Source organism: Miniopterus natalensis, chromosome 2 (assembly GCF_054644295.1).
Source record: "Miniopterus natalensis isolate mMinNat1 chromosome 2, mMinNat1.hap1, whole genome shotgun sequence".
NCBI lineage: Eukaryota > Metazoa > Chordata > Mammalia > Chiroptera > Miniopteridae > Miniopterus > Miniopterus natalensis.
The window spans coordinates 168,179,852-168,191,879 of NC_142082.1; the positions used below are offsets into that span (position 1 = coordinate 168,179,852).

The 12,028-nt window shown below is 45.6% G+C and overlaps 1 protein-coding gene across 1 annotated transcript in view; it reads left to right on the forward strand.

Moving 5' to 3' along the window:
• VWF (von Willebrand factor) overlaps positions 1-12,028 on the forward strand; it is a 120,554-nt gene that overhangs the window by 76,307 nt on the left and 32,219 nt on the right. Inside the window, exons 29-37 of the mRNA XM_087814830.1 lie at positions 1,070-1,186; positions 1,282-1,422; positions 1,723-1,866; positions 4,385-4,540; positions 5,459-5,502; positions 5,821-5,998; positions 9,772-9,992; positions 11,194-11,386; positions 11,578-11,919. Of these exons, the coding sequence (XP_087670956.1) occupies positions 1,070-1,186; positions 1,282-1,422; positions 1,723-1,866; positions 4,385-4,540; positions 5,459-5,502; positions 5,821-5,998; positions 9,772-9,992; positions 11,194-11,386; positions 11,578-11,919 (1,536 nt within the window). The remainder of the gene's footprint in view (positions 1-1,069; positions 1,187-1,281; positions 1,423-1,722; positions 1,867-4,384; positions 4,541-5,458; positions 5,503-5,820; positions 5,999-9,771; positions 9,993-11,193; positions 11,387-11,577; positions 11,920-12,028) is intronic.

The following is a 12,028-nucleotide window of genomic DNA, read 5'->3' on the forward strand; positions in this document are numbered from 1 at the left end:
AATTATTCTAAGTAGCTGACATTCTTTGGGGCAAAGCCAGGAAATTAGGTGACAGGTAGCAAGTTAAGTCCTCAGATTCAGTAGCCAAATCGCCTTGGTTTGAATCTCACCTCTGCCACTTGCTAGTTGAGTAATTTTGGGCAATTTTTTTTTTGTGTGTAATAATTTTGGGCAAGTACTTCTGTGTATATCAGTCTCCTCATCTGTAAAATGGGGATAATAATAGTGAAATGTGTAGAACATTTCCTAGCCCATAGCAGGAGCTCAAAAAATGCTTGCCACTCTGCTGTGATTATTGCCTTCTCAATGGATACTAACGTCTAACCAATTCCTAGCTCTTGAACATCCTTATTTGGTGTGTCTGGGACCATCCCAGAATAACTAGCCATCTTTTAATGTGTCTTCATCCTCATGCTTGGTATCGGTGCCTTTGCTTCTTTATTCTTGTTTTAATCAGAGCTACAGAATTATTTAAATGCTTGTGATATTTCTGTGGAGAACAATAATAGCATCATCTTACCCAGTTGCGGAATGGTGTTTAGGCTAGAGTTTGTTTCCTCACTATGATCACAACTCGGCGCCTGAACAGTCACATGAGCACTAAGCACTTATAATCAGAATCCCTTGTAGCACTAATTAGAATCCCCTGTAGCACTTGCCTGCCCATAAGACCTGAGGCCACACAAGTTCATTTTCCAGGGATCTGTTGCTGCCCATCTCCTTTTTCCATCTCCCTGTGTTGCTGCTCCAGTCTCTCTCAATTCTAGAAGAGTTGCAGTTTCCTGTTACTGAGGGAGTAGATGCCTCTTGCTTTCATTGGGAGTCATTTAAACTGCCTTTGAGTGACACTAGAGTCTTCCCAATGCCTCCAAACCTGGGGCACTCATGGGCCCCCTTCCCTCCTCCCAGGCCCATCTTGCCATCTTGCAGGACCAACGGCGACACCTCCCCTTGGCGGTGCCATGTGGTCGGTGGTGCCCTGTGCACCTGCCCATTGAATGTGGGTGTCTGCCACAGTGGCCAGTCCCTTGCTGGTACTTGTGTGCTCACCTTCCTGGTCTCTCTTCAGACTGTAGCCAGCCCCTGGATGTGGTCCTCCTCCTGGATGGCTCCTCCGGCTTTCCAGCTTCTTACTTCGATGAAATGAAGAGTTTTGCCAAGGCTTTCATTTCAAAAGCTAATATAGGTGAGTGGTGCGCCTGAAGGAGCAGGTTAGAAACAGGGGCTCTTCCTGGGGCTCTGCCTGTTTGAAAGTGTGATTCCATGTTCTCTGTCCTCCAGGGCCTCAGCTCATGCAGGTGTCAGTGCTGCAATACGGGAGCATCACCACCATCGACGTGCCCTGGAACGTGGCCCAGGAGAAGACCCACTTGCTGAGCCTTGTGGATTATATGCAACAGGAGGGAGGCCCCCGCCAAATCGGTAACGTGGGGCCGTGGGCTGGGGGGCAGGGGCTGCGTCGGGCCCTCATTCTCGGCATCAGTGATGAGTGACCTCGGCCTGTCACTTTGCTCTTGGCCTCAGTTTTCTTTCCTGTGAAGTGAGGCCCTAGATGTCTTTTCCGGTCTTGTCTGAATCTCACTTGCGTGTGAGACTCTCTGAGTCCCTGATCATTCTGTTTTGGTGGTCTAAGGATCCACCTGGAGACAGGATGCCCAGCCGGCTTCACAAATGCCATTTCCCGCAGTCAGGGCTGACTTGTGTGGTCTGTTCTCCACTCAGGAAGTGCCCTGGGCTTTGCTGTGCAGTACATCACTTCAGAAATCCACGGTGCCAGGCCTGGTGCCTCCAAGGCAGTGGTCATCCTGGTCATGGGCGTCTCCACGGATTCGGTGGCTGCAGCAGCCGCCACTGCCAGATCTAACCGTAAGTGTCCAGTGTCCAGTCCTGAGCCTGCATTAAACTGCCAGGGGATCGAAAGGTATTACTTCCAGGTTGACTTAAATGCTCAATACCCACATATGGCCTGGTTTTACACAGCAGGAAATCATCCAGTCCCTGTGATTTTCAGAAACCAAGCGGTAATAAGTGTGTGTTAACCCTCCATTTGTCTGCATTCTTTAGATTTTAACCTTTAATTGCTCCATATTTTCCCTTTGTGTCAAGGGGTAGGTTTTACATCACATCTTTTTACGTGGTGTCCTTGGTCTCTCACCACTCTCTCCATGTCCGAGGCCAGGGGGATTCATATGAGGCCTTGAGAACCACCAGGGACCTTCATGTATCCAGAGCGCTTTTCCTGTACCAGCCTGATGGGTTAGGGGTGCGGGATGGGCAAGAGTCAAAGGCTTCTGCTTTAGGAAGGAGACAAAACAGGTGACTCAGGCTTGGTGTCCCATAGGAACTTGTGCTGTGAATATCAACAGAATGGGATCCCAGGCAGATGGTGTGGGGCTGAGGGAGGGCCGAGTGAGTGGAACGGTGCTAAGTCCTCTTGTGGCCACCTGGAGAATTGTTCATCTTTCAGACCCGGTTCTGGAGTTGTCTTTCCTCTGAGGTCTTCACCCTTCTTCTGTACCACATCTGAACTCCTCCAAGCATGCAAATCACATTGTATTTTTTTGTTTTGTTTTGTTACACATCTGCTTCTTGTACAAACTGGTGGTTCTTTGAAGGCAAGGGCAAAATTTCACTTAGTTTTGTAACTTCTGTGCATAATGCGCAAAATAGGTGGCCACTTAATATTCATTGAATGAATGTTTATGACATGTTTATGAAATCTATTGTTTTAAGGAAAAAGACTCTAAAAGGTTGTATCTACTTGGATGATACAACCAGCTTACAAGAGCTGAAAAGTTGCCAGCAGAAAACCAGCTCTAACCTTAAGCAAATTACAAACACCTAGAATTTTATGGAGACTAGATTGGAGGTGTTTCAGGATGGAGACTTCTCTTCTGTAGTATTAAGACTCCAATAAAGTCTTTCATCAGGAAAGGAAGTAATTATGGTCTGGAGGAAACAGATGTGATCTAGAGCAAGTCACTGAGCTGCTCAAGGCCTCAGTTTCTCATCTGTAAATGGGCATGCACATATTCATTGCTCAACCCTGTGACAGTTTCTCTTCTCTTCTTACACGCACCCCCTGGGCAGTCTCATTCAGTGTCTAGGTCTAAATACATTTGTATACTGCTGACTTCAAAATTTCTATCTCTAGCCTGGGTCTCTCACTTCCACTCCACTTCAGTGTTCTGACAGGCAACTCAATATAAATCCAATTCCTGACCTTTGCACCCAAATCTCCTCCTCCTGCAGTCTTTCCCACCTTAAAAAAAGGCAATTCCATTCTTCCAGTTGCTCAGGTCCTAATCCTCAGCATCCTTGATTCCTCTTTTTCTCTCATACCCGCATCCAATTCATTTGCAACTGTAGCTCCATCTTCAGAATATATTGAGAACCCCACCACACCATGCCGCCTCCACCATGTCACACAATCCAAGTCCCCATCCTCTCTCACCTGGACTATTGTAATGTCTTTCTATCTGGAACCCAGCTTCTACCTTTGTTCCCCGTGGTTCATAATCAACACAGCAACTGTAGTGACCCTTCAGCTCACATCACTCCTCTGCTCCAAAGTCTTGGCTGGCTCCCTATTTTGTTGAGAGAACATGTTAAGTCTTCACTGTGGCCTAGGAAGCTTTGCATGATCTGTGCTCTACTCCCTCTCCTGTTTGCCCTGCTCCCACCACCCCAGAGTCTGCACCACACTTTTGCTCTGGGGTCTTTGCACTTGCTGTTTTCTTTCTTTTTTTTTTTTTTTTTTAATATATCTTTATTGATTTCAGAGAGAGGAAAGGAGAGGGAGAGGAGAGAGAGAGACAGAAACATCAATTATGAGAGAGTCATCGATCGAGCACACAACCTGGGCAGGTGCCCTGACCGGGAATCGAACCCCGATCGCCTGGATCCTAGGTTGATGCTCAACCGCTGAGCCACGCCTGGCCAGGCATGCACTTGCTGTTTTCTCTGCTTGGGTTATCCTCTTAGCTCCTTCCATCCTTACTTCATTCGGGTCTTTACTCAAATGTCGTATTTTCATGAACACACCTCCAGCCACCTGAATATTCTCATATCCCATTTTGTTTTTTCCATGTCTGAAATACTAGATGTTTACTTCTTTGTGTGTTTGTTGTCTGTCTGTCTCCAGTGTAGGCTCCATGAGGACAGGGACTTCATCTGCTTGGTTCACTGCATCCGCATTGCTTAGAATAGTACCTGCCACAGAGTATGAGCTCATTAACATCTGTGGACTGATTGAATAGCCTCCTGTCTGGGAAACATGAGGTTCTATACAGATACAGGATGTAACTTCAGGCTGGTCCCTTTTGTGCCCACCTGACCAAAGCAGGTTGACAGAGACCCTTTCTTGCTCCTCTGCTCACTCCAGGAGTGACAGTGTTCCCCATTGGAATTGGGGATCAGTATGACACAGCCCAGCTGAGGACCTTAGCAGGCCCAGATGCCAGCTCCAATGTGGTGAAGCTCCAGCGAATCGAAGACCTCCCCACCCTGGGAAGTTCCTTCCTCCACAAGCTGTGCTCTGGTGAGTCCAGTAATATCTTTCTTCCTTTCCTCAAAAAACAAAAACAAAACCAGCAAAACCCACTTCAGAGACATGAGGATGCTCATGCACAGATTTGGCCTTGAATGAAGACTGTGATATAGATCAGGACCTTTCAGTTTCTGCCCAAGGAAAGTGTGTGCTATGCACCTCCCAGGGGCTACAAGGAAGCTTGCTGAGTACAGCCCTCTTCCCATTCTACCTGCCCGCCCAAACTGTAGCAGGAAAAGCCCACGCCTAATCGTGCACAGGGATCTTGGATAAAGAAGCGGGAGACAGAACAGGGAGCCTCAGCATCCGGCAGATCGCAGACTTCTTCCCCATGCCCTACACTCACTGTCAGCATGAATATATAGGCTCTAGCAACCCAGTAACATAGAATCTAATATCAAAGCACCATAGCTTCAGTCGGCTTGAGGTTACAAATCTTCTTTTAACCACAGATGATTTTTGCCCCTGGTTTAATATGTTCTCCTATGTGATTAGCTGTGAATCAAAACCTACTGCGGAGCTATTGCCCTTTCCTCCTGGTAGGAATCTTCAGGATCTCTCTCGAATGTTCAGGATCTTGCCGCATTTCCTCCCTACTCCCTCCCCCCCACCAATGATCTGTGAAAGAAGAAGAGGAGACACTGTGAGAAAGCTTTATGAACCACGGTTATTGCCATATTATCACTATTGCCATCATTGCAATTATAAATGATCTCAAAAGCCTGCCTGAGGCACAGGACGCCCGCCTCTTACCTCGTGGCCCCGCATCCTCACTGCTAAACCCTCTCAGATTCCTTCAGAGTCAAGTCAGCTTCAGGCACCAGCCCCGGCAGCCCACGTGGGCATCGGGGATGGCTTAGAGTTTCGGGGTGATGGTGGGAACTCAGGCCTCGTTCGGGTCTGTTTCAGGGTTCGTTCGCGTTTGCGTGGATGAAGACGGGAACGAGAAGAGGGTGAGTTCCCTTCCGCTGACTTTGAAGGAAAGGTCAGAAATGCTCATTCTGGGCCCTTGTTCCTCCGCGTTTACTTTTTTTTCCCTCTATGGTCTTGGTCTGGTTCTTCTTACCATTGCTTCCTGTGGTTTTTTGGGGGGAGGCGGGGGGTCGGGTCCACCTGTGACTCTTGTGTTCTGTCTCTTGTCTCCTTGCCATTTAGGCCTCTGTCCAGGTCCTAGTCTCGGTGTCTCCAGAGGGGTCTTGGCCTAGTAGAGGGGCTTAGAGTTGGAGTCTCTCCTCCTATGTCCTGACTAAATCTGGTTCTTTCTTTTACAGCCGGGGGATGTCTGGACCTTGCCAGATCAGTGCCACACGGTGACTTGCCTGCCGGACGGCCAGACCTTGCTGAATAGCCATCGGGTCAACTGCGACCGGGGGCCAAGGCCTTCGTGCCCCAACAGCCAGTCCCCTGTCAGAGTGGAAGAGACCTGTGGCTGCCGCTGGACCTGCCCCTGTGAGTCCCTTGCTTCTCCAGCCTGGACAGTGTTAAAGGGACAGCGCTTTTAGCTGGGCTGTGTAGAAAGGTAGACCAGAGGCTGACCATCCCAGAAGCACCCTCCCCCTCCTCACCACACGCACAGTGCTGCCTTTATCCACGTTCCTTCCCTCCCGTGTCCTCTGGGCATGTTTTCATTCGGTCCCACGGATTCCTGATCTTTTCCTGTGTCTTTGGAGGGCACTTTCCAGATTATGCATAACCAGAAGGAAGTCTTTCTGCGGGCAGTCAGCTTTTGGGGATCTATGCAGCGCGGTGTAATAGTGAGAGGGATGCCCTCAGAAAACTCTCCAATCACACCTATAGCTGCATTGGAGTTGGGTGCAAATGGTATATATCATCGCAATGGCCTGGTTTAAGAGGAGGGCACATGGGGATGCGAGACTCAGCTGTCTCCTAGTAAATGTCTTCTTAAATCTGATCCATCAATACCTCTTGGACCCTTTTTATGTCCTTAAAATGAGTGAAGGGCTTCAGTAGTGATAAAACCAGATTTTGGCTATTTTGGGGGGAAGATATTTAAAACTTTCTTTTTGAATAGTTTCAGAGTTATAAAAAATTATATAAATAGAATAAAGAATTCCTGTATACCTCACCCAGATTGTAGTATCTTATGTAACCACAGTATAATGACCAAAATCAGGAAATTAACATCAATAGAACACTATCATCTTACTCAGTGTTTGCCAATTGTCCAACTAATGTCCTTTTTCTCAGGTGTAGGATTCAATCCCGAATCACACATTATATTTAGTTGTCAGGTCTCCATAGTCTCAAATCTGTAACAATTTCTTAGGATTTCTTTGATCTGTGTGACCTTGATGTTTTGGGGTTCTGGCTAGTAATTTTGTTGAATGTCCCTGAATTTGAGTTAAATTCAGGTTCCACATTTTGTCCAGAATACCTCAGGAGACATACTGTGTCATTTCCAACATATCCAGAGGAGCCACATGGTATCATTTTGTCCCATTACCAGTGATGTTCAGTATCATCACTGGTTAAGGTGGCTTTTAGCAGGTTTCTTCACTGCGTTATTATTTTCCTCCTTGCACTTAATAGTTACCATGTGCAGAGAGACTTTGAAGCTACGGAAATGTATTTTCTCCCACTAAGTTTAGCATGCGTTGATGGTCCTTGCCTGAAACAACCTTCTGTGGTATTTGCCAAATAGTGACTCGCAACTTCCGTCATCCACTTCACATTTGTTAGTTTGAATTCTATTGAAAGGGAGAGAGTTTCTTCTCAGTTATTTATTAATTCAATTAATTATGTATATCAACATGGACGCATGAGTTCTTATTTTATTCTGCGGGATAAACCAATTACTAGCATTATTTATTTTCTTGCTCAGATGGTCCCAGATTTGGCCACGGGGAGAGCTTTCCAGTGGGCTCTCAGGTCCTTTCCGCTCTCAGATTAGAAGCCAGGCTCTCATTGTTCAAATGTATTTATTATATATGGGTTAATGCCAGAATACACAAAAAGTAGTTTCAGAATTGCTAACCAATACTTCTATGAAAAACAAATCTACAAGCTAAGAGTACAATATTTGTGTATAGTTTTTTTGATCTTTAGCTTTTGAGTATATAATAAATTTCCCCCAAAGTTATTTAGGCTGCCCCTCCCTTCAGTGTAGTTGTGTTATTGTTGCCGTTAGTTTAATTAGTTGCTGTTTCTATTCCATTTTGGATTTCTCTCATCTCCATCCTTGCTGATTTTATTTATTTGTTTTTGGTGTTTGAAACATTGTCATGGTTTTAAATGTCAGAACACAACAGAAAAGCATACAGATGGTTCTCGATTTACAATGGTTTGACTTAACGATTTTTCAACTTTATAACGAAGTGAAAGCGATAAGCAGTCAGTAGAAACTATACTTCGAATTTTGAATTTTGAGCATTTCTGGGCTAGCTATATGCGGTGCAATACTCTCTCACGCTGGGCAGCACAAGGGCCCCAGCCTGCAGTCAGCCACCATCACGAGGGTAAGCAACTGATACGCTACAGTGTGTTCACTGTGTGAGATGATTGTGCTAATGTGAGGCTACAACTGTAGGCTAATGTAAGTGTTCTGAGCACACGCAGGGTAAGCTGAGCTAAGCTGTGAAGTTCAGTATGTTATGTGCATTAGATGCATTTTCGACTTACGATATTTTCAATTTATGGTGGGTTTATTGGGACATAACCCCACTGGAAGTCAAGGAGAACCTATACTGAGAAATGTTACTCCTCTCTTTCCTTCATCTTTTCTACTCATTTCCACCTATTATTCCCTGGAGGTAACCAATTTCATTCATTTCTGGTTTACCCTTCTTTACAAATGAGCTTTGCGATTTTTGATTAAAAATATGTCTTGGAAATCCTTCCTATCAGTTCAAAGAGAGCAGGTGAGGTAAGAGAGGCTCACAGAAGTGATGTAATTTGTCCAAGGTCACAGAGCAAGCAAGGGGTGGAACAGAATTCAGTCTCGAGTTTCTCCGGCTCTGAAGTACCCATTTCACAGTAATAGTTTATCTTACGGTGGGCAGGGCCATTCTCATTGACTTGCCAAGTGTGAACTAACACATTTCTTTCCCTTGTGACTTATTACATTCTCCTAGAAGTTGGGGCTGGGTTCCTTGACAATATTCATAGCTGGAGTATCGGGATCACTTGCAGCATGGATGTCAACAGGCCAGCAGCATTCAGTACGGTCACTTAGAAATGCCTGGCTGCTCAGGTACTTAGGGGGTTTTGATGGAAGAGCTCTTGGAGAGGCTGCTCAGCTCTGCCAGATGGTACATCCAGACCCGCCCTTTGTCAGTGGCTGTGCTGCCTTGGTGTTCAGGTCTCTCATGCAGGTGGAGAGTGCCCAGGCCTGTCGGGGAGTGAGGGACGCCAGTGTAGCCTTGCCGACTCACTGAACTGCCTCTAAGTTCTTGGGCTTTTATTTACCTACCACCATAGATGTGATCATGGTTTGTCTGGGAAGCTCATCTCCAGCTTCATTTAGGTCCATAACTAGCTTTCAAATCACATATAGTAGTGGTGCCTCTCATGGGGGTAAATGGGGGGGATTTTCGCTGATTCCTCTTAAGCAAAGGCAAGATGATTAGCATTCCTAAGTGGTGTTTTAATAGGAACCTTGAGAATCTGTTGATTACATGAGTGAATGAGTGGCGAACGAAGGAGTGCTGAGGCCCAACCATTTGCTTTGGCCTCGGAATTGTTTCTCATGTGCGATCTCTTAAGGGATCAAGTCAACATGGCCACTTGTACCATTAGTCACTCGGCAGCTGAAAGGGCACATGTGTTTTTAGGTGAACTTTCTTTACAATGAGATCGTGAGCTCATGGTTTGCTTAGTTCCTCATGATTTCAATGAGTCATAACACCCCTAGAACCTAACTTTGTTTCCTGGGCCAAGGCAGAGTAGAGCATTCGCTTTGCATGTTACAATTTTTTTGAAATATGGTTCTATAATTTGCCACATTTTTAAAATGTAATAGTTGTTCTTCTAAGTCTCCTCTAGGAAAATATTTAATGACCAAGTGTTACTTACCTAAGGCACTCTACCTCTCAGAATCTGTTTCCTAATCTGTAAAAAGGAAGAAAAGAAACTATAGGAGCTCAAAGGGCCAGTTTAGCTCTCAGCTCTGTTGATCTGTGTGCACCTTGGTGGCACTTAGTCCCTCTTTGTATGGATGGGAGTTTGGACAATGTCACATCCCGCATTTGCTCTCCCCTGTCCAGGTGTGTGCATGGGCAGCTCCACCAGGCACATTGTGACCTTCGATGGGCAGAATTTCAAGCTGACTGGCAGCTGTTCGTACGTTCTATTTCAAAACAAGGAGCAGGACCTGGAGGTGATTCTCCATAACAGTGCCTGCAGCCCTGGGGCGCGGCAAGCGTGCATGAAGTCCATCGAGGTGAAACATAACGGCCTCTCAGTTGAGCTCCACAGTGACATGGAGGTGAGGTGCCTTCTGTGGGTCCCATGGCAAGGCAGTGGCAGAACCTTGGGCCTGGTGGCAGCTAGTGTTAGCTGGTGCTCCTGTTAGGGACTTAGGCTTTCACCTTCCGTGGAGGGGCTTATTACCATCGCCTTTGTTTTGGTGTGAGTTCATGTTCTGCGCCCAGATTTGGTACCAGTTTTAGGTAGCATTCAGTTGTGAAGTTAGTGCCAGTTTCTGGCACTGGTAGAAAATTGGAGTTGACACCAGTACTGTTTACCCAGCAGGTGCTATGAGCCTGATGCATCGAGCCTGTTAGCTTTCCAAAGGAAACTATTTAGTGCCCAAATTAGGGCCTTTGGAAATATTTAGGGCCTCAACAAAATGTATGGCTCCAAAATTCAAAAAGAAAACTGCAAAACCGATTTAAATAAATGTTTGGTTAAATATTTACAAAAGGTTATATTATGCTAATTCTTTACTTCTTTATTTAGGAATCATAAGTATTTTATTATGTGAAAACAACTTATAGGTTAGATCTCATTTCACAAGAATTCTTGAATATGCACAGTAATCGCTGAAAAACCATAGCTAGTCATATATTAATTGAATAACTCATAGCCAAAAATTTTGAAATTAAAAAGGAGAAAAAGCTTTCCAAAATTTTACAAAAATAATATTTTGCAAAAATAATATTATTTTTGCAAAAATAATATTTATCGCGAGATGTGAATACATCTTAATATGTTTGATATGATGTGTGATGGGGCCTCCAAAGAGCTTCTAAGGGCCAAAAAAAAAAAAAAAAAAGAAAAAGAGAGAGTGAGCGAGAGAAACTTAAAAGAGTCCTGTTAGATGTTCCTGGAGACACTGAGGAGCTGAGGAGCTGGAAAAATAGCCACTTCCTCAGCCTGTCCTGAAGGGGTCATCCTCCCTGTGGGGTGCACAGAGACTCAAGGTTCAAGGTGCACTTCAACCGCTGCACTTTCAGGTCGCAGGTAAATGGTTCTCTACAATATTATAATAGTCTGTTCTCCTGCCAAGCTCTGCAAAAGTCCTTTATCTTAGAAGAACTGCTGATAAATATCAGGGTGTTGTGGATAACACTGGAGTTGAGTGTGGTGAATGCTGGAGACTGTTAGTAACTTCAGGAAGCTAGGAGTGAAATTCTAGGATTCCTTATTGCTATGACAACTGATGAGTTATTTTCTTCCTTGGGCAGGTGGGGGTGAATGGGAGACTGGTCTCTGTCCCTTATACGGGTGGGGACATGGAAGTCAACATCTACGGTGCCATCATGTATGAGATCAGATTCAATCGTCTTGGCCACATCTTCACATTCACTCCACAAAACAATGAGTTCCAGCTGCAGCTCAGCCCCAAGACCTTTGCTTCAAAGATGTATGGTCTCTGTGGTAAGAATATCTTCTTGACTCCTCCCCTTTTATATTTATAAACCTTCCTTTCTCTACTCTCGGGACGCTTGGATGCTTGTATTTCTGGGTCTAGTTGCAAGATTCAGATGCGAGATGGAGAATGACCAGATCTCTGGCATCAATGTGTTGGCACCCACAGCCACCATCTTTGTCTTTCCTTGTTTCCCTAGGGATCTGTGATGAAAATGGGGCCAATGACTTCATGCTGAGGGATGGCACAGTCACCACAGACTGGAAAAGGCTCATCCAGGAATGGACTGTGCAGCAGCCAGGGAGGACATGCCAACCTGTACCCGAGGATGAGTGCCCTGTCTCCAGCACCTCCCACTGCCAGGTCCTCCTCTCGACATTGTTTGCTGAGTGCCACAAGGTCCTTGCTCCAGCCACATTTTATGCCATCTGCCAGCAGGACAGTTGCCACCCAGAGCAAGTGTGTGAGGTGATTGCCTCTTATGCCCACCTCTGTCGGACCAATGGAGTCTGTGTTAACTGGAGGACAACTGATTTCTGTGGTGAGTGTCCATAAGTCCCCCTAAAAATTGTGAATACCAACTAATTGTGGGCTTGCTCAGCTTCTCTGGGACTTGGATTCTTCATCTGGGTTATGAGGATCAAAATCCT